The sequence below is a fragment of the Tauraco erythrolophus genome, chromosome 3 (assembly GCF_009769465.1).
Source record: "Tauraco erythrolophus isolate bTauEry1 chromosome 3, bTauEry1.pri, whole genome shotgun sequence".
Classification (NCBI taxonomy): Eukaryota; Metazoa; Chordata; class Aves; order Musophagiformes; family Musophagidae; genus Tauraco; species Tauraco erythrolophus.
Window position 1 is genome coordinate 31,226,855 of NC_141467.1, and position 23,491 is coordinate 31,250,345.

General features: G+C 40.6%; 1 protein-coding gene across 2 annotated transcripts in view; it reads right to left on the reverse strand.

Annotated features, from left to right (window-relative positions):
• Positions 1 to 10,526, reverse strand: part of TMEM245 (transmembrane protein 245) — a 115,923-nt gene extending 105,397 nt beyond the window's left edge. The window contains exon 1 of one of the 2 annotated variants that reach the window (XM_086609108.1): positions 10,053 to 10,526. In XM_086609108.1, coding sequence (XP_086465234.1) covers positions 10,053 to 10,511 — 459 coding nt within the window. In that variant the 5' untranslated portion in view covers positions 10,512 to 10,526. The remainder of the gene's footprint in view (positions 1 to 10,052) is intronic. The other variant, XM_086609107.1, reaches the window with a different exon arrangement.
• Between the last annotated feature and the right edge of the window lie 12,965 nt (positions 10,527 to 23,491).

Genomic DNA, 23,491 nt, shown 5'->3' on the forward strand with positions numbered 1-23,491 from the left:
ACTCCCTAACATCAGCCACACAGCATCTTTGTGTGATAAATATTCCAGCATTAAGGCAATTTTTCTCTTTAGCTTTTAAATTAAATGATAAATTACAAATAGGAGACTCAGTAAGTTGAATAAATTAAACTTTCTGATTAAAAATACGCCAGAAGTAGGAGGCTAACAGGGCATAAGCCTATGTTTAACAGCCAACAAAGCAAAACATGTTGAACTGCTTTTAGCCACCACGCATGTAGCTGAACCAAAAACGAGTATTTCGGGGTTTAGGATTCAGTAATTTTTTTGTGTGTTGTAAGTTACAATAATTCATCAATTCTCATTTCTAAAAGCTTAGCAAATGACCCAAGCAAAAGTATTTCTTACTTCTACTGAATAGAGAGAAATAGCTTATTTTAAAATAAACAAGTCATCTTGTTTCGGAGATCAAAGAATAACAATCCTGAAGCCTTGCAAAAAAACCTATGCAGTCAATTGACTGGTGCAAGAGGTTTAATTTCAGTGACACCATGGAGTCATCGGTTCTTCATCGGTTAATGCTATAGCCATGCACTTCCCTATGCTACAAGAAATACACTGCATGGGAACTAGGGTAGCCTACTTCCAACAATTCATAGCTGAAAGCAACTGACAAAGCAAATTAACTTAAATTGACACGGACTAGGATTTCATCCCATACTAACTTGGCAACAGCCTACTGTTTTTTTCTTCCTTAACCCTTTAAATACATGTTACGTAACCTTTCCCACTGTTTCTCTGAATAGTTTCCAAAGGTTTTGGCTACAAGAGCATGAGAATATTAATAGCCTCTTTACTATTACATGTTCATCTCAACAACTGACTCCATGGAAGTGAAGAATAAAAAATACTGCCTACTTTCATTAAAATTAAGCTACTGTAATTATTGCACTGAAACTAGAGTGGATACAAATTCCATGCTAAACCAAAACGCCTATAAATTTGATTTATAAGAGTATACAGCTAACCATACACACACTTCAGATATTATAGAACGCATTAGCTGCCATAAACTATTTATTTATTAAGCTGAAGTCAGTTGCAGATGCCTGACTTTCACCATGCCTTTCACCATGCACTCAGATATTTTAAATGCCTATTCGATCACAATTAATATTTACAGACACGCACAACTCCCATATATCAGATTTTTAGGATGGTTTAATCCTGTAAACTTTCCTTCTTCTTCCTTCCCTCACTCATCTTCATTGTCTGAACAAACAGCAAAGACCTCATTTCTCTCCTCTCCTTTGCATTTTGTAAATGTAAATTTTTGTTCGCAAATTGAACAAAATGTTGTTTTGCTTTTAGACATAAAAAGTAAAACTTCCTGCTTCCCTGAATAAATAGCTGTAAGACTGCAGTGCAACTTTATGGATTTCAGCATCCACTTTTGGGTTACAGTGGTAAATTTAAAAGGCTAGATTTAGAGACATGTCGGCAAGTCTGAAGGGCTTCAGTTCTCTTTAAATTGCCAACTGGAGGAAAATGACACCACAGAAAGATGCAGCTTTTATGTTAAGCTCAAGCATCCGCTTCACTGTTTTGATTTTTCTTTTAAATTTCAGTGTTGTAAAGTCTAGGATTTATCAGCATGACCATATCACCACTGTTACTGAAAGTCTGTTTCCAGTTCTAGCTAAAGTTGAGAGAATTTGAAAATCTGAAACACTCTTTGGCTTGGCATCATTCTTCGATGAGAACAAACTCTTTCTTACTACTCAACTCTTGACAACATTTATATTGATTTATATTGAAGAGTAAAATTTTTTTATATACACAGTTCACTCCCTTTTTTTCCTATCAGCAAGTTAATCTCTAAGGGAGAGGTTTTACAGATGAGCTCATGTAATAGCTCACTGCTACTGAAAGCAGCAGTTCATTCTCTCTCACTGCCAGCCAGGCAGGCCCACCCCTTCAGCACACCAGCTTCAACATTCAGCCAGCCAGCTCAAGCTCCGTAAACTAATAAAAAAAAAAATCCAGGAAAAAAAAACCCAAGAGCTTATAATCTAATTCAGTTATAGCTAAACAGGCTCACAGAGGTAAGACAAGCATCGATAACAGGGCAACTGAAGCATATGTGAGAAGTGGGATAAGCAAGAACAGCTCCTCTTCGGTAGCACAGCTGTCGGAAGGACTCAGCCTTCTTTGGAACGGCCTCCCAACAACTCAACATCCAGCAGTGAACACACTTCCTACCTACTTTATCCGAGGGCTGGAGCACCTCTCCTATGAAGACGGGCTGAGAGAGTTGGGGTTGTTGAGCGTGGAGAAGAGAAGGCTCTGGGGAGACCTTCCAGCAGCTTTCCAGTAGTTAAAGGGGGGCCTACAGGAAAGCTGGAGAGGGACTTTTACAAGGGCACATAGTGATAGGACAAGGGGCAATGGCTTTAAATTGAAAGAGGGTAGATTTAGATTAAATATAAGGAAGAAATTTTTTACATTGGGATGATGAAACACTGGAACAGGTTGCCCAGAGAAGTTGTGAATGCCCCATCCCTGGAAGTGTTCCAGGCCAGGTTGGATGACACTTGGAACAACCTGGTCTACTGGAAGGTTTCCCTGCCCATGGCAGGGGTTTGAAACTAGATGATCTTTAAGGTCCCTTCCTACCCAAATCATTCTATGATTCTATACGTCATGTAAACCACCCCATGGTAAACAGCAAAGACCGAGTAGAACAACCAACAGTTACTTCTTTTGATATATGCCCTGCCAACCCTCCAAAAGTTTCCAGCTTTTAATGAGTCAGGACCTACCAAATGGCGTGTTTCAACTCTCATTTTTCAGTTGTAGCTTTGCCATTTCAAAGCGTTGGGGTTTTTTTCCAGACTATTTTCCACTTGAAAATGATATTGCAAAGATTTTCAGGGTTTGTTTTGTTGTGGTTTTTTTTTTTAAATTGAGATATTTAAAGATGATGAATATATGGATCCAATTCAAACAGTTTCCTATTTTCTAGTTTGTTTCAGGGTTATGATAAAAATCCTAACTATCTCACCACTTCCCTTTAACATTTAAAAAAAAATTTTCATTTTGAAATACAGATTTTCAAAAGTTTTTCTTAAAATAGGAAATCCTTAAAAACATTAACCAAACATTCACATGGCACTTTTGCCAACTTTTAAGACAGTGCTGCACTGAGTGAAGCTGGTTGAAGAAGTGATCTTATGACAGCAGTTCATTATTTCTACCTATTCCTCCTCAGTGGCAACACAGGCTGGCAAAGGAAAACGAATCTACTGCAAAAGCTGGGCAGAATCATGTTGGACTTGGAAAAACTAAGCGACACAAGGCATAAAATGCATCTCTAAAAGCCAAATTGTGTTTGCCATTATGAACATCACAGTGCTTTCTTTGTCTGTTCATTAGAAAATGGCTTTCTAAAGAATAAAAAGGACAATAAGGAGGCAGGTGAGGAATTATGAAATTGTCACTGTCATTCCAGTTTTAAGAAGTAAAATTAATTTCAGGTGACTTTACTGTATAATTGACAGTACACAAGAGGAAACATTTCACAACGTGTAGAGTTTGGCAGAATGAGGAAAGTATAACTGCCCTTCATTTTGCATGGAGACACCTTTGTCAGATACAAAACCAAAAAAAAAAACCCCAAACCAACTAATCACACATATAATGCTATTGTCTACATTAGAGCAAATTCAGCCACCTCTTCCCTTCACTAAGGAAGCCGTCATTTACCCAAGCGTGTGAATGACAGCCTCACTTTCTTTTCCTAAATGAATACAAATAAGCATAAACCCAACAGACTGGGTTATTCCTAGCCCTAAACCCAAAGGACTACAACAACATACCAGTTCTGTTTCTTTTAGGACCCCCAAACATGACATGTATCTGTGAAACAGAAGCCTGGTGTTTAGCAAGACTACCCCTTTTTGAAGGGACAACAATATGAACTTGTAACTGGAATGCTGGGGCAAGGGGGAACTGACCATCAAAATAAACACTGCCAAATACAAGTTAAAAGTATTTTCAATGTGTCCTGCAACGCTTCCTACGCTGTGAATTTAAGGAAATCCATTAAATCTAAGATATACAGATGACTTCAGCTATAGATGTTGAAAATGCATCTCCTTTAGTTCACTTTTCCTTTCTTAATATAAAAGTTATTTCTGAGAAACTCCATTAATAAAAACGCTATTCGGAAATCAAACTTTTCAAGATTCACTTGCGAAAAGAGGTTTTTCAGAGCATATCAAATTCTCTCCCTGCAGACAGAGTACTACTCCTGACATGTTTCATGATGACACTTCCACAAGAGATGGCTCCTCAACATACGCAACCTCTTCATCCTCTTGCTTGGTTATAGAATGCACAGTTATAATTTTGCTGGACAGTTCCATAAAAATCATTCCTTTCAGAAGTGGCAGAAAAAGAAATATCATTGTGTTCAAATAATACATATAAATACCAAAATATAACTAAATTTAGGTAGCATATATCATTAGGCTCAAGGCTAGCATCAGCTTAGTGCCTGGGGCTGCAGTTCATGCATATAAATCTAAACAAGCTCCTAAGTCTTTTCAAGAAAGGTACCTCACAGCAGGTTCTCCCAAAACTGAGGGTGAGTGTGGAAAGGAAAAACAAAGGTGGAAAAGAAAACACTATCAACATCTCAGTCTATCCCTGTCCCTCCTCATCATGCTTTCAAATAGGTCACATGTGGTCTCTACACAGTTGATCTCTACCAAGTTGTGAAAACAAACTAAAAACTGTGGTTTTGGTAAGACGTGTTTATAGTCAGTATCCAGCTGTATGATTTATTAGCCATGACACCAAATAATGAAAACATTATTATAAACAGCAGAAAGAATACTTAAGGACTTTTTCAGGTGATTTTTGTTTTGGTTTGGTTTTTTTGTTGTTGTTTTGGTTGGTTAGTTGGTTCGGGGGTTTTTTTTATGCTGGGAAAGTTTTAGAAACCTTCAAGCCTGCTTTAAGAAGAAAGGGAAGGAAAAAAAAAAACCTGTCAGAAACACTCAAAAAATAAAAATTATATGCACCTCAAAAATCAGAACTGTGTTTTTCTCATTTATAGTTATTCCAACACTATAGTCAAATTTAACCCTTTCCTTTGTTAGAAGAGAAATTGCCCCATCAGGTGAACTTGACAAAATGTAGATGCTTTCACACCTCCACAGGTGATAGTCAATAGCACTGTGGGAGCAAAGCATCCCAGAGCCTGGGACCCAAAACGTTTGCCAAGAAGCAAGTTTGAGAATTTCGTTCTGCAAGGGTTACTTTAGAGATTGCTGGCATCTAGTGCCAACACAAACGGGTTTTCCTGATGGATGTCTTTGATAGCTTCCCTGAGAGGAAGCAGACAGTCGACTGGCCAAAACAGAGAACACCTACTTTGACAATCTTCCAAGGCAGCAGTCATGGCAAATGGTGTTTCCAGATTTGCCCAGCACTGCAGCAAGGGAAGGACTGATTAGGTCCTTCAACTCCATGCTAACCCTTAGAACAAAAGTATTTACACTTAGTACAGAGATATAAAAAAATACACTCATACACATACATATGAGCACACATTTCTGACCCTAACCAGTAACTTGTGACAAACCAAGGAAGAAAGACTGGGAATGGAAGAAAGATTTTGACAGTCCTGTAACCAAGTTCACTCCAGAGAATCCTGCCAATTATGATTATATCAGATTTAATTTAGTAAGATGAACTTCAGAGTCAATGTATAGCAACTGTACAATTCATTCCATCTGATGTGAGCTACAAAGTATTTTCTAAATAAATATGAACATGTGAACCCTGCTGGAAGAAAAAAAAAAAAAGGAGAATACAACCGATAGCTGGCATTTCCTGTCTATTACTGTAAGGTAAAATGTCAGGCTAAAGTAGCTTGAACTCTTTCCACAAAACAGAAGAATTTCCCGTATCTTAGATACGGTGCTGGATACAAACATACTTCTCACAAAACTAGGACGACAAAGCAGCCCAGGCTTAGTCTTCAGAAGGTATGCTAACTGCAAGGGCAACTGTGCTGAAATTGCCACAGCATATAAACATGTAAGGGTATACAGTCTGCTACGGGACAAACTCCCCTACTTTTCCAGAAAAAAAAAAAAAAAAAAAACACAAACAGAAAAACATTCACCTTCCCTCTTATATATAACTGAAGTTCATGTAGAGTGCACGTCCCCTACGTAAGACTCCTGCAAACAACCCATAGAGAAGGCTGAAGACAGAGCAAGGAACTCATTTGGAATTTACAACCAGCTCCTAGCTTTAAGGCCCAGCAGCCTACTACATTTCTTGAGCAATCTTCTTCAAAGATGATGCAGAGACTGTAAAGCACAAAGGGAAAGAAAAGGATACAGTGAGAACAAGATGGTTGTAGACTAGCCTAAGATCTTGCACTTGTTCTTCAAATGCAGTGCTTCGTAATCACCTATCAAATGGTCCTATCACATAGGTATCTAGCATTCCTAGTTCCTAGATTGCAGGTGTGACTTAAGAACCATAGACAGGAATGTAGCCACTTGCAAATCTTCATTCATCAACACCATGAATGGCTTTCCCAGTTTTGAGGGCAACAGTACAAGAAAGCTCTGTAACATACTGACGCCAAGATACTGTTCGCTATGTCATTATCACATGCAATTGCTGCATTTGGAGAAGATTTTTTTCTGGAACTGAAGAGAATTTCTGTCTCTGTATCATGGCCTAGTGCATACCATAAAAATACCTGTAGTTAGAGAACATCAAATTGGTATCTCCAAAATCCTTAATAGTTCTCAGCCAAATTCTAATGATAGGCGTCCTCTCACTTCTTAGCACAGCAGAGCAAATCAGAAAGGGAGAAGGCAACCATGCATGCTTTTCCCCTCTGTAAGCAGCAGGGCCATCCAGGTGGGGCAAAGCTCCAAATAAGAGTAATTACACTGTATAGCTTCACAGCCCAAGGCAGAATTGTTGGTGGCTGGAGCACAGACATTCATAGTTCACAAGAGGAAAATTATCATAAACAAATATTTTATGCTAGTCAGATACTGATCTTACGCTTAAAACAAGACATCCTTGCTCATCCCTTTTATGCTTTAATAAATGATTTATATATTATACTCTAGGCAAGAAAGTATTCCTTGCTGCCTAAGGAGAAAATGTACTTATTTTATGTTAATTAAGTTATTCTGTGTCAAAACATTTCAAAACACAAATCTAGACTGGCTTAGCAGACTGCCGAAAGAAACAGTGCAAAAATGAAATTGCCATTACTTTTGCTTATGGCATAGTATCTACAAAACCAGTTGTAATCTTCATGCCAGATAACATGCAGAAGGAACCATGGAAGATTCAGATCCCGGAGAAGAACAGTACAATGGAGCAAACTGACTCGTAATATCCAAAATTCCTGTGCAGCTAACAAGCAGACTGTACACATGCAAACAGAGTCCTGAAATATAACATGGCAATTAAACAGCTTTAAAATCCTTAACTAAAGTTAAAGCGGATACATTAACTGCGAAACTCAAGGCTCCTCAGCAGCATGGATAAAACTAAGTTATCCTGCTACAGCTCTGAGATAATACAAATCAGGTAACAGCAAAATTCAAAAACCTGGAATAGGAAAACACTGTAAAGTGTATCGATGATGCCAGGCTGACTTGAGGTTATTTATAAAGGGAGGTCCCACAGTTTCTTTCTCATATGGAGCCCAAGAAAGGCACAGGCAGCTTGCTTAGAAAGCTACTGCAACTGGTTTGCTTAAGGAAGCCCATGGTCAGTTATTTCGACATGAACCCTAAATCTTCCCAAGGAACTCAAGTCAAAAGAGTTCTGGGAGCTTACTGTCTTCTGCCCAGTTCAAATCTTACAGCACTTCGTTGAATACAAGTGCCATATCTGAAACACGGGTGCAAAGCAGAATTATCAGACACTGCTAAACAAAACTGCCCTGAGCACGCAGATATTCAGCCACGCATTACAACCACAGCTGTGAGATTAAATCAGTGCAGCTTCCCTTAGTACCCTTATACTCACCCAGTGTAAGTATAGCTTAATTAATCAAGTTTGAATTAAGGACTGGACTTAGCCAAGTCAGTAAACGTAGCAATATCGCTGATTTGTTCAAAAATAAAACAGGCAGGCCAATGCAAAGGAGCCTTAAGCTTATCAAGTAAATTGTGTGGCAACTAATTAAAACTTCCCATCAGTACCAAGCCATGCTCAGTTTCTTCCACCACTCAGCTGAAAGTAAAGATAGTCACATCTTGCCTTTTTATAAAAAGAGAGAGAGCATGTCTCTGTCTAATCAGTCTTCATTACACCGCTGAGGACAAAACAGATCAGAAACACACCTCCCCTGACATCTCCCAGATTATGACAACACTTCAGAATACAAAGTCAAGAAAATCTCTTCTACCAAAGTTTACCTTCAGGAGACAAACCACATTCTCCAGTCCATCCTATTCTCACTAGAAATAGCTCGAAATATCCTTCATCAGGACATTCAGGTGAACTATTATTTTTTTGTTTCTGGTATACACCTCCAAAGTTGTGTTTAAGATATCAGCATGCATCAGTTCCACCAAAAGAATAAAATGAGTAGTCAAAGAACACGTGTAATTTAAGATCAGAAGCCTGGACAAGCTTGCTAGAGTGTTCTTTTTTTTTTTTTTTCTTGACAGTTTCTCTCTCTTGCTCACATAAGACAATCAGATTTAGGTAGTTCTTCAGTTTTATATCTTCATATATCCCCACTAAACCAACTGTGCATGTCGTTTTCCACCCAAGGGGGGGGGGGGGGTGTTGTTTTGTTTATTTAAAAAACTTAAAGTGGCTTAAAAAAAGAGTCTTCAACATCAAGCAATCTGAGCAGGCCAGTTGTACATGAGTACTTAATAAAAGCACAACTTACTGATCTTCCGTGCTTTCACATATCCGTTTACTTCAGTTATGTAGTATCTTTTGCATTTTCAATTATAACTAACAAAGTGAAAATGAGTTCTGCCAGAGGTTTTAACTAGTCTGCCTACCGAAGACAACAAAGGGAAAAAGAGTCTCCCAGAATCTTTATTACCATAAAGTAACACTTGGAAGTTAAACAAACAGCTTTACTTCTTAACATTCAAACTGAGTTTGCACCGTTTGATACTTTAAGAAGAAAAAAAAAATAAATAAATCAGTACACTGAGAGACAAGCCTTAATGTGCCTTTCCTGCCCAAGTCACTTGCGGGAGCTGAGCTGCTGTTTCACACCACTTCATACACATCTTACACCTCAACAGGAGCCGAGTTTGCCCAAGACCTCACTTGAAACATCTTTGACTGAGCAGCATCTCAAAACCGGGGCATCTCAAAAACTACAGACACGAAACATCGACCGAGAAAACGCACCTGCTCCTGCAGCACCCGCTTCGTTACACAGAACGCCTCTCCGCGCCGCGGGTTAGAACTCGGGAGCTTTTTAGAAGCCGTTTAACACACGGATTTTAAAGGGCACTCTAGGTTCGCCTCACACCGCCGCGATGCCGCGACAGCCGCCGCTTCGCCGCGGCATCCCCGGCGCTGCCGCGCCCTCCGGTCAGTGCCCTGCGCCGGGCAGCGCCCGCCGAAACCCACCCCCACGTGCTGCCAGGAGAGTTTCCGCCTCGCTAGCGGGAAAAAAAAAAAAAAAAAAAATAAAGAAAAGGCGGCGGCGACTTCAAACCGGCGCCTCGTGATTTTAAACCTTTGGGTCCGCGAACCTCGTCGCCGCCTCCCCGCCCCGCCGCCGCCCTGCCAGCCCCCCGCCGCGCAACAAGTGAGATGGCGGCCGGCGCCGCGCCGCAGCCGCCCCCCCGGGGCAGCCGAACGGCGGCCGCCGCCGCCGGGCAGGGCGAGCGCCGCGGCCCGCCGGAGGCGGCAGGGAGGCGAGGGCCACATCCCACACCCCACACCTCCCCGGTGGGCCGCGCACCTCCGAGGCGGGGCGGGGGAAGCTGGCGCCCGCCGCCCCCCTAGAAAAGCTCGGCCACCCCCGAAGCCCCTTCCCGCCCGCGGCGGGCACTCACCCACTGGCTGCTGAAGTAGTCCAGCCCCTGGCAGATGAGGCGGGCGGCTTGGGCCAGCAGCACCTGCACGCCCAGCGAGCTGCCCAGGCAGTAGAGCCCGTAGAGCAGCGGCCCCCCGGCGCCCAGGAGCAGCAGGAGCCGCCGCCGCCGCAGCACCTGCTCGCCCAGCGCCTCCACGCCGTAGTTGGCAAAGCAGATGGGCAGAAGGAGGGCGGCCAGCAGGACGGGCGTGCGGGAGCGGTGCAGGCGGCCGAGCCAGCGGCGACCCAGCGCCGTCAGGGAGCTCTTGAAGGGGTGCAGGAAGGTGCCGCAGAGCACAGCCCAGAGCAGCGGCCGCAGGAAGGCCTCCAGGATGAAGTAGACCAGGACGGCGGCGCCGCAGCACAGCCCCGCGAAGAGCAGCGCCCCGGTGTTGTAGAAGGCCTGCTTGATCGGCTTCTCCAGCCGCGGCAGCGACATCCCCGCCGCCACGCCCGGGCCGCCCAGCGGCAGCCGCGGCATGGCCGCCGCCGCCGCGCCCTCCACCCCGGCGGCACCCGCGTTGGGGGAGCCGCCCGGCCGCCGCTTCTGCGCCGGCGAGCCCGGAGGGGCTGCGGCGGGGGCTCTCCGCTGTCAGCCATGGCGCCCGCCCCCTCCCGCGCAGCGCCGGGCACGGCCGCGGCTCCGGCCGCCGCTGCCAGGGGGCGACGCGCCGCTGCCGCCACCGGCGAGGGCGCGGGCAGGCGGCCGGGGCTGCCGGGGACTGTAGTGCCGCCGCGCAGCTCCGGGCACGGGCGTGCGCCCAGCCCGGCAGGCAAGGGTGCTGGGAAATGTAGTTCTGCTCCGGGAGAGCCGGCGGCCGCGCTCCCCCCGGCGGCAGGGCCCGGCGGAGCGGCCGTGGGAGTGTCTTCGAGGTCCTGTATCCCGTCCTTCCCGAGTGCGGGCAGAGGCTTCCCAGCGCCCTCGTTACTTTTCCGGAAGGCGACTGCCAAGGGCTAGAGCTTGAAAGAGTCCAGCAGCTCGGTTCACATCCTCATCCCAGCAGCGCAGCCCTGTTGCAGCTCCGTTCAACAATCTCCCATCCCTTCCCCTGCTTTAGTCTCTGGAAGCCGAAAATGTTTGGAAATTTGCAGTGTCATTGAAAGGTGGAGAGCAAGACTGGTTAGACCAGCTGGAGAATTTTGTCTTGTCTGAACCTGCTGTGGCATCAAATTATTTAACAAGGAAGCATCTGCAGTTTTACTAGGAATTAGGAAATAGTAGTTGTTCTGTCTGGTTTTTTTAGACCTAACATTTGTGACACATTGCATCAAATGTTTGGGGGTTTTTTTGCAAACAATCTAGGGAGGAGCAAATCTCCTGCATCTGATATACACCAGACCTCCGTGTCTATGCATGAGAGTGACCACCAACATTTTACAGGTGGTCTAAGCACCTCTATAATATGCTTGGTCTGAGCAAGTTTTCTGAGGGCTGGAATCCACAACATTTCTACTAGCTCAGTGCTGGCACTGTGCTACTCAAACAGTTTTACTTTCACAGCTTAACACAACATTTCATCAGCTATTGGTAACACTACCATAAAACCCTCAGATGGATCTTCCTCTTTCTTCTGAATGGGAGACGCAGCATATCCTGAGGTTGTATATCTCTGAGCATGTGAAAAATGCATAGATATGGAAATATGCTTTTTTTTTCCTTTTCTTTTTTTCTCTTTTTTAGGATTTACATGCAAGTTTAATATTATATAAACTTCATGGCAGATTTGTGTTCACCAGGACTTTAGTGGAACATTGCTTGCATGATGCAGATGTTTGAAAGCTGAAATTACTCTGAGCACAATTGTTTTTAACTTGTGAAACAGGAATACAACTGTTCATAGCCCAGCTTTTAAAGGCAGAGCAATATAAAGACAAGAGACTAGCTGAGACTTATCCCCATCATCATCCCGAGGAGGAAAGGTAGAGGTTTTTCCACACACTTCCTGTAACCACACTGCATCCTACAGGTGTAGATGAGGCTGGGCCCAGCCAATTTCCTAGTGCTTTTGCACTGCATTTTCTTTTCCATCCTGCAAAGCCTTTCCTGCCAGTTACGCACCCATTTATCCTTATAGAGGTCCCCTCTTGGCTCCTGCAGCTCTTTGTTTTCCTTTGCTGAACAAATCATGTGCACATTTGACAAAGTGCTTTGATTTCATGCAGTAGAGGCATTTATAGGCCTACAGGTACCTTGTTTGATCCTGGTGGTGATGAAGCATTGCAAGCGGTTGTCCATATGAAAAGCTTTTATTGCACCTTAAAATGATACTGTCGCTCATCGCTCTTTGATCAGATAGATCTGCCTCCTGGCAGGGTGTTGAATTAGGTAACAAACATGCATCGCTACCTCAACCACCTCTCTTCAGTTCCTGCAGAGCAGAGGAAGCATGCCAAGAAGAGACTCTGATGGCTCATTTTAATACGTTTATTGCATTAAAGTTTAATTAGCAAGTGTCGATTAAGATTTAAACGAGGGGCAAGAGGAGTTGGGAGTACAAATCCTTCTGTTTATCTAAACAAATGCCAGCAAATCAAATCTTCATAGGCACATCCTTATTCCTTTGATTTTTCTTAACAGACTGAGGCAGTCATGTTCTTCACAAATAGAAATCAATGTCACTTCTTTGAAGCTATAAATATTGATTTACATAAGCTGAGTATTTGGTCCCTACTGTAGAAAACCTTTCCTTTCCAATTCTGTTTCACTATTCTTTATAAACAACTAAACACATGAGAAGTAAAATTTAAAAAAAACACCAAACAAACTACAATGCAACAAAAAAAAGATTTTTAACTCACATGTTACCACAACATGAGCACTTAAGAACACAGGCATGACTGTAAACATCAGAACACAATCTCTGAGGTGACAGCTGAGGGAGGATGCGTGATCTTCACAAGACACATCTCAAGCTCTGGAAACTTAATTCCACAACAGATTTCAAACAATGACTACAGCCTTAACAGCTGGCTTTGTTTAAGTTTTGAAACGGTATGTGATTTTAGATTAAATGCTAATTTAGGTATAAATTGCAGTGATTCATTGTGGTTTAGGCATTTTTATGGCCATAGATAAGTAATGCACCTCAGGGTCCTATACTACCAGAAATTCTCCAACAGTCCCTTTAGATAAATTTTTGCTATTAGTAATTCTTCAAGGGTGAAGAGGGCAGCAGAGGAATGCTTTTGTGCCAATGTGGAAGACATGTATGCACCTGAACGTACACGTGGTAAGTATTGATAGTCCTCAGTGCTTTCTTACTTAGATTGAAATATAAAATGAGGTGTTAACTAGTAAGAGAAGCTTGTAACTTCTGTCTGCCACTGTGCTAGAAGCCATGATTTTGCGCACTGAACTGAAGCTTTTTGAGTCCCCGTCAGGAGATCCCAGACACTTCTCGTTCTCATTCACTCAATCTGCAGTCAGAACAGCCCAAAGTTACAGGCTGTGTTACATGTGATACCAAAATACTGGGTACTGAGGTGGCTGTGAAGTAGAGGAGGCAGGCAGTGCTGGCAAAAGCAAGTTAATAATGATTTATACCTGAAATAACCACGTGAAACCATGAAATAACTCAGCAGTGAAGCCACAAGGTGTCAGCACCAGCCTGTGTATTTAGAAAATAACTCCCTTCCTGCTCAAGAGACTGTTTTGACTTGTGTTACTGAATATTTGCAAACGTTCAGTAATCTCACTTCATTAATTCACCTCAGTTTAATGACAAAGTAATATCCTCTACAGATGAATGAAGAATACTCAACGTAAGCTACTATAGTTTCAATAATAGCAGGACCAAAGAAAAAATAAGTAATCTTTAAAGTACATCATTAACATATAAACTGTGTATCTTTAGGTCATGAGCCTTTTGTATTTTGGGCTAACATTTATGCAGATCAACTGCTAAAATGAGATTACTCCAAATTCAACATCACTTACAAAATAGTGGTAAAAAGAAAATTGAAACCAGCTTTTGGAAACACTGCCTCTATATAATATATATAGTTATATATTATATAATATAATTATTTATATATTTATATTGTTATTTTTAATAATATTTATAGATATATTTATTGCAGAACCAACTTTGTTCAGTGTCTCATTTAAAGTATATGGTATTACCAGCAGTGTTACACTTGAATGATTCACGTAGAAGACTACGAATCTTGTTCAGTTAACAAAGGGAATGAAGCGCATGGTAGTAAAGCAGAGCAGTCAGTAGCACCGACACAAAGACGTTCATTCGGTGGGCCAGCACGCAAAACACACCAGTAAGACCTCGGGACAAACAAAATCCAAAGCACTACCCGACAGGGTTAGCCCACATGGCAGCTGCGTGCATGGAACAAGAGTTGGATATACAGACATCTGAGTAGCAGAATACTTTGGCCTCATCAGGCTTCTGACAAAACGCCTTACCAATCTGTCAACTATTAAGTAGCACAAGACAAACAGAATGTAATTTAAGACCATCTATTGAGTATATTTAAGGCCTCTATTGATCAAGATCACTTGGATAATGCACAAGCAGCTGACACACACAAGATCCATCCTTTCTTGCAGCCTGTAGCTACAGGGTAGCAACACTACAAACACATCAAACAGAGCACGCAGTGTGAAAGCAATACAGTTCTTGGTCCCTCAAGCCAACTCTTCTTCTCAGTCCACCAGCAAGGAGCTAAAATACCTGTTCAAACCTGAGATCTTCGAAATTGTAGCAGCACTGTTTGAGAGACTTCTATAGCTACTTTTACTGCCTGAGTCTATTACAGGAGTTCCTCCTCTCTGTTCACAATCTCTAATATAATTGCATCTTCCTCTGTTCTGCAAAAGCCTGTTCTGACTGCTTCAGGAGCTGTTCTGTCTGGCCAAGCTACGGGGCAGTGATGACGGTAGATAAAGAGCACCCAAATTTGTAACATTGGCAACTTGATTATAGTTGCATCAAATAGGTCACAAAAACACAGCATGCAGGAGCCTCTACATTCTACTGACTTACAGTAAGTGACAGCTGGTTTATTAACATTTTATTAAGATACAGATGATTACATTTACAGCTTCACTGTGATTCTGATGGTGAAATAGAAAAAAAAAAATAGTCCTCCACATCTGTTAATTTGCTACTGTGACCAGCCTCACTGACTTAAATGAAATTACTCAGGGTAATTAATTCATGCTCGTGGCACAGGAAGGAATTGTTAACACAGGGCAGCAGCAGACACTTCTTTAGCCTCACAGAGCCTTTTTTTCCCCTTTTATAAATGCCATACCACACATTTTCTTAGACTAAAAAGGCATTTATTATAACAGGTTTGTAAATATTGTTGTCTGTCACTGTCAAATAGCTAACAAGGCTCACTTGAACACCAACATTTAGTATAAAACAGATGTTACAAAGCAATATTTTAGGGCATGCACTGATTGTTAAGTAGTCCTGTAGGTCACTGTAATTCTATGATGCATTCATTCAGTGTTATTCTTGTGAAGAGAGTAGAGCATAAATACAAAGAAGTTTGATGATTACTTCTGAACTATATAATCCCAGTTCTGTGCTCCTACCCAACCAAATGCTCGTTGACTTCACATGGATACTGGGTATTGGCATACAGAACCGAGCCTAGCATAAAGAATGCAGAACACCACTTAACACTACCATTACAAGTTGCTTATTTGTATGTTTTTCCTATGTATTAGTCTTGAGAACACTGAAAAAAGTCAAAAGGTAGAGATGGCATTTCAGGTTCAGTCATTACACTTCACATAATACAAAACAAAGTGGCAAGAGTTAACAGTTATGACAGCCTGCTTACTTGCAAAGAGGTTAAAGCAAACCAGACCTCAAGCTGTATTAGTCAGAAAAACCAAGGCATACCAGGCATCTGTTTTAGCCTAAACAGAACTCATGATGCTTCAAATATGTTAACAAAATTGATCTACCTAAATAAACGCTAGGGACATCACACACATAGGCTACAACCCTTTCATTTTTCTAATTGGTTAACAGATTTGGAATTTCGTCTTTGACTGTGTCAAGACTTGAATGATACTACCAGCTTTAGAGAAAAATCTGTTTTGGCAATTTTTTCTATTTCAATTTTTATCACTGGCTTCATATTACCAATTGTGAAAAACTGAAAAAGAAATCATTGCATTGTACGTGAGCAGCTCAATACTTCAGAAGCAAATACCATATTTTGTACTTAATAATACAATTTTTTTCTTCCTAGATTTAAACATGGCATTTGTGCTTCTTTTTCTATTATGCTAATACTCTATATGATAGTATTTCCTTGACTTACTGAACTTATCCTTGTTTTGTCTTGATTGGAAAAAAAACGAAAAGAATACTGTAAAAACACCAATGTGAGGCTAAATTTTGTACCTAGGAAGGTGACAAAAGGCTAGTATATAAAAGCTGCAAAAATAACACCGTAGCAGGTAATATCTTAGGATTGTATATATTTTTCTGGATCCCTCTACCCCCAAAAAAATCAGCTAGGAGTCGGGGAACATGCAGAATTCTGGTTTTTCTTCTTTTGTCTCCAGAGCAGAGTCTACCCTTTTGTTTTTAAACTCTCAAGTATAATTCTCAGACTTACAAACACACACAAAAAAATACCTTCAGCAAATTTACATTGCCTAAATATTAATTCTGGGAAGAACATTTTTCGTTAGTCTGAACTTTGCAGATCACTGTTGCGAAAAATCTGCAAGAACATTTTTATTCCTTGGCACGCAACCTAAGTGAATCGTTCCTTTATTTAGTCTGCTACTATTACCATCTTATGAAATTGAACTGAATGATGTCAAGCTTGAGAGAGATGTGAAACTAAATTAGGCAACGCATTGCAATTACTAGTTGCCATAAAACATTCACTGCCCTGAGTAGGCATTGGAGCCATAAAAGATCTGCAGCTGCTCGGCTCTTTTGAAAAATCCAATTGCTTCTTTAAAAATGTGAACATGAATTTGAGTAACTATAATTTAGAAGCAGCTCAGAAGAGTACTGCTATCAGGTAATCCTGTAAAGCTCTAGTCTATAAAGAGCACAACACCTTTACAGAAAGTTTCTTGAGTGCCATATAAAAGTTTGCCTTGTATGGACATTCCTAAATATCCTCTAACTGCAGGTCAAAACTAGCCTATATGGAGCAGCAGCTGTTGTAAAACATGGGCTGTGAAGTCCTGCACGTATTCCAGCCTCAGAGTGGTTTGAAAAGACATTCCTACTTAGATAAGAAATACAGAAGTAGGGTAAAAAGCAACAGTTGCTAATGATTATGAAGCTGTGCCAGGGAAAGTTCAGACCTTAGGAAAAGGTTCTTCACCGAGAGGGTGGTCAGTCACTAGAACAAGCTCCCCAGGGAAGCAGTCACAGCACCAACCCTGTCAGAGTTCAAGGAGCATCTGGACGACGGTTTAGTTTTAGGTAGTCCTGCAAGGAGCAGGGAGTTAGACTCAATGCTTATGGGTCCCTTCCAACTTGAGATATTCCATGAGTCTATGAGTGCAATTCAAACCACTTAGCAATCCAAGAAAAAAACCCAACAACTATCTGCCCCCTTCCTTACGGCAGATTCATTGCTATTGCCAATTCAAATCACAAATTTTCAAAGAAAGTAATGTCTTTTCAGTCTGCTTTTTCACACCTATCAGCTCCACAAGCTGCACATGTCCTCCTTGACATTTCAAAATTACAGTTTTTGCCTCACTATCTGAGCCCAAATTAGAGAAGTTAGATAACCAAGTTCAAACATACATAATTTTACCAAGCCTACTGTAAAATTAATAAATAAATAAATAAAATGGATGTTACCTAAGTGATTATTTCATACTAATAAGACAGGTTTAGAAAAGGAATCTTTACATAGATCTTACTCAGTACCTGCAAAAATCAAATACGTCAACATATAATTTGCACAAAAATAACTAGACACAAAAATAATGTGGTGAAAAGTTGACATATGATCAAGAAATATAAATTATTTTCTTTTGATTAATTTTTGTACTCAAGGAATTGAAATTTTCTTTAAAACCTTCCAGTTAGATCCATATCTGTGCTGGGCAGGCTGTGGGGGAGCTGCGTTAGGCCCTAACACATCACTACAGAAAAACTGATAATGACATATTAATTAGGGAAATAGACAATGTAAAATGAAAGCCATGAAGGAAAGATGTAGAGCCTCCATCTTTTGATACTCCAACTGCTGCAGCAGTAGTTTGTAAAACGGCCAGTGAGCAGGTACATAGGCAGCAGCTGACTGCCACTACCGTCTACAGGGTCTTGACAGGTTTTCATACCTCCGAAGGCAAGACCAAGCCTCTAGCTCTTACCTTGGAGTTCCATGGGAATACACGTCTTGTGGGCACAAGGTCAGACTGTGCCTCACTAGCACACAGCTAGGACTTCCATAAAAGCTGAATTCTCATTAAAGTCAGACTCTGTTCCTTCTATTCACATCAAGTAATATTTGCTTGTGATTAAAAGTGCCAGACGTGTTCTGCCACATGTAAATTCACGCAAAAATAGCAAGTATGCCAAAACCATTAGCCCTTCCTCGTCATTCAGTCTTACTACCAGTCTTGCCATTCTTTTATTCCAAACTGTTTGAGGTCACCTATGCCTCACAGCATAGCGTTCAAGCAGACTGCTTTGTCTGTTCACTACAGGCTCTGAAGTCAGTGTTGAAATGGAGGACGCCAATTCATGCAAGTTAGGTACACACACAGCTCCGTGAAACACCAAAACCACTGTAATAGTTAAACGTGTTTCTGCTTCTATCATAAATCTAAGGCTCTAGACCTGTTATACTTCATATAAAACATTAGCACTCTCACAATAGATATTTGTGAAAATGAGTGATATTAGACCTTCTGCAATTCTGTGAAATACATGTTCCCTTCTCCTAAAGCTATTACTCAATACTTTTCTTGGAGGAAACTATTTGGAGATGTTAAAAAAAGAAAAGGGGGAGGGGGTGGGGGAAGTACCACCTGCTACACACCAGTGTTGCAAACCAACAAAACCACAGAATCACAATATGCAACTTAATGCTAATAAAAGTTACGAAGCTTGCGTATAAGCCTTGATTCTGTCTCTAGAACACAGCATGGTGCAAACTTCCAGTGGTCTCAGAAGAGATGAGAAAGACCAGACAGAGCATCTATTCTCTAAATGGAGAATAATTTGCTTCTTTGTAACTGTCTGATGCCTTGGAGGGATGAGAAAGTAAAGAGAAGACAGCCAAAAAACAGAGAGATGCACCTCTTCCTTTTTCCTAAAACTTACAACCGTCATTTACTTACAGGTAACTGGAGTATCGTCAAGGACCCAGGTTTCTAATTGTGACCTGGATAATCAGGAAGACAGCTGTGTATCAGTCCTCCTTACCCACTAACTCCTCTTCATAGCTGGGCTGAGACTTCTCAGGATCACCTCTCTAAACAGCGTAAGGCATCTGTGGAAACGGGGACAGGACGCAGGCCACTGACAAGGAGCACAGCGCTTTTCGGAGGCAGACTAGACATGAACACTCACAGTAAGAACACCATCCAGTCTGCCAAAAGAAGATACACATATTTAAGGGATTTGGTGTAGGATGGGTTGCACTGTTTGTTACTTCTATTTCACAGTAGCCGTTGAGTACATGGAAGCAGTTGCCGGGCTCTTCTTCTTGGTTCATACCCAGGATACGTTGCCCCAAGCAAGCTTCAAAACCGCTGCCGGAGTTTGTCGATGTACACCACACTCCAGTGGTTCTCTAATCCCAGTGATGAAGACTGGAAAAGTCAGTACCGAAGACAGCTTTGACAACTTTTAACCCAAGCTGGGGGTTTTCTCAGATGAGGGAGACTGTGTTTATTTTCTTTTTATGCAAGCGTTGTAAAACCAATCAATAAGGACAAGAAAGCCACAGAGGGATTTCAAACTTTTCTCATCAACACCTTCTCTTTCGAACCCAGAGTACTTCTCTTATAATAATAGAATTTTGAAGAAAGCATCACCCTGTATCCAATGACATTATCAAATCAGCTAGGCTTTTTTGGGGGGGGAACTAACTAGCACCTAGGAGTATGTCACCTATACATAAAATTATACATAGTTATTTGATTCCAGTGAAGAAAAAAATGACTTTCCAAAAGTCTGTCCTGTCCACTTATTTTTCTCTCTTTCCTGTCCTACTTATTAATAATGTAATTTCAGGCTTAGCTTATTATTTGTAGCAGGGTACCAGTCAGACAATGCAGTCAAAAAACTAGATCCCTTTGCAATAGGCACTGTCACAAACATAAGCAGCTGATTTGTCTTCCAATTAATTTACAAGCGTTAAGTATAAAACATTCTCGATAAGATGGACAGAGTGAGCAAAGGGTGATAATACAGCTAATGTAACAAGCAACTGAATTTTGTTCTGCACAGAAAGAACATACGGAAGGACGTTAATTAATGCCTTATGGTCTTTGCCAGTCCTATCTTTCTAATTAATAATTAAAGTTAAATTTCCAAAGGATGCCATACTCTAAAATGCACTTTCCAAACACTATGCCTCTATATTATGTCACCTTGCAGCAAGTAATCCTCAAAAATAAAAGTACTTTGGAAACACGTTCTGTAACAGCTGCTTCCTAGTAGTCACCATAAGGAAACTAAAAATGACTTGATTTGGAGAAGGAAATGTCTGCCTCCTTTTCTAAAGGAGACCTTTTCCTCTAGTTTTTGTTGGTACCTGTTAATTAGGAAAATCAAAAAAACCTATTTGAAATGCCATAATCACTTAAAAGTTACTTTGAAGCATATTACTTTGTAGTAACTTTGTATAACAGGGATCAATCCTGCTTTTCAATACTAAAAAAAAAAAAAAAAAACCACAAAAAATCCACATGAAAACCAAAATATCTTCCATGACAAGTCACTATGCTCATTCAAATATTAAGAATTACCAAGTATCATACAAAGTTAAATACCTCTGAGTTAAAGCCTTTTCATTTATCTCATGGCCTTTTTCTTCACATATTTCTCCCCAACTACTAATTTCTAAACACTTGTACCTTCTTTGTTTGTCAATTTGAATCTCATATTCCTGCTTTTCCCACTCTGAAGAGCAACCTCAGACAAACTCAGCACTAAACTCAACCAATAGTTGAAATGCCAAAGAATAGATTGCTTTGCTGCTTGTTGTCACCTTTCATTTCCTCCCATTTGATTAGAAATACTTAATTAGTGCTAATTAAGTACTTTGGAGCTTGGGTGGAAGTTTTTATAGAAGTGCACATTGCTGCTAATACTTCAACAAGAGAAAAATATGATGACAAAACCACAGACAGTGCACTGACAAGTAAACAGAAATTTTTTTTAAAAAAAGTCTATTTTTACCTTAATTGAGAACACGGGTACAGCTGAAGACTGAAGCAGTTTATACTTTGCAGCTCTGTCCCTGCCCTGAATTTGCTGTTGCTTTAGAGCCTGAACTTCAAACACATCTGACTCCATGTAAGTGGAAAGCAGGTCCATGGGTGTCATCCGTTTACCTTGGTATTATTATTGTCATCTTTAACATACCTCTGTGCTGGGGTCCAGCCAGCCTGTCCTAAATCCGGCACTGTATTAAAGAAGAAAAGAGGAGCCAAAACAGGTTTCTGTACTACTTCAGTACCTTTCAATTATTAGATTAGCCCTTTAGTGGTAAATGCCTGAAACTAAAACAGTAAATACAAGGCCATAAAGTAAAGGAACCCCGAGGCTGCTTTAAATAGCTGTGATCTCACAAACTTCAGTATCTCAGCTGCCTACAAATTAGCAGAAGGAAGAAAGAATGTGCCCTAATGATTTCTTCACTTCACCTGGTTGCTGAATACAAAATTCATTATCCATGCCTTCAGCTCTCTGCTTCAGCCAATCTTAAGGCTAAATATTAGAGCCTTCATGGATCAAAGCTGACCTTCCTTATCAGGTAGTCTCCATTATGTATTCCATCAGATGATGAGTAGGTTATCCAACTTGAGAGAAGTAATTTAGACTAAACAAAGTTACTATATGCATTTTCAAAGTTCACTTCATTTTGAATTTCTCTTCCACCTCCTGAACTCTAGTCCAGCAATTTTACGTGAACAAATCCTTAAAGATATAAATGAAAATCTGTATTACTAAGCAATCTTTCTTTTGAAATAGGGATCAAGTGTTTGCAATGGAGATAAATTCATTTTCAAATCTAATTCATATACATTATTTTGAAGAATACTGAGCCTAAAAAAAAATTAGTCTGCGAACTTTGGTCTGTGAGTACCGATGCAAACCCAGGAACGCTAGTTAATCTTTTTACCCTCTATGCAGCAATGACAACAGAAAGGAGGTCCATCATGTACTTTACCAGATTCTATATTACAGAGTCCTGAAGTGTACCACATTAGAGAGGACTGTGGCACAATTTAAATTTTAATTCTATTTAAATAGAATTTCAGTGTAAGTTGGGAAGCGAATGAGCAACCTTACCTAAGCACATTTTACTGTTACATGTATGCATGTGTCATACACTTCCTACTAGGTGAAGAACAAATTCTCCACAAGAACTCAAAGTTTTTCACAGTATTCTGTAGCTGATAAATACATTTAGACACTTTCCATTTCAGTAATATTTAGCATTCATCTTTGTAATATTTATTGATGATAAAAAAATCTAATGTAATTCCTCTTTAGCTCATCTTTTTCCACATTAACTACATGTTAGCAATGGTTTGATGAAACTAAACTCTTCTTATTAATGCCTATCTTTCCTTACAAATAATCTCAATTATATTTCCATTTCTCTGTAAGTTAACACCAGCTGCCCATATTCATCTTTAACATGAACAGGATATACAGGCATACAACACAGAAAAGCAGATTACTTCATACTACTACACAACTATTTAAAAACGTATTTACATGTCAGCAATATTACTGTTTTTTCATAAAAAGAGAAAAAAAGATTTAATCTATCGGGAGGACATCCTATGGCTTGTTGGGGACATCTATATTATCTATGTTTTACACCTGTTTTTCCTATGTATGGAGAATCTATATTATTGTATTCTCCCTTCCCCTCGTTTAAATAATTTTACATCTCACTCATAAAAGAAGCAGCCATTTCTTTTAAGAAGGCTGTTGACACTCTATTATTATAAAGACATTCATCACCTCTTTTCCATTGAAAAAAAAAATCATGTTAATGCTTGATTATGCAAATGCAGTTTTGGAAAGAGAGCGAGTAAACTTCGATAAATACAAAAAAATACAAAAAAAAAAAAAAAAAGGGAGAACTGTCCATTACTGAACAGCAGGTTTTATACTGCTGTGTCGGTATCCTGATGTGAAGTTCAGAAACTGCACTTGGGAGTTGTGGTGTCTGCTCCGGAAGTACCAAACAGCATTATAATGTTTT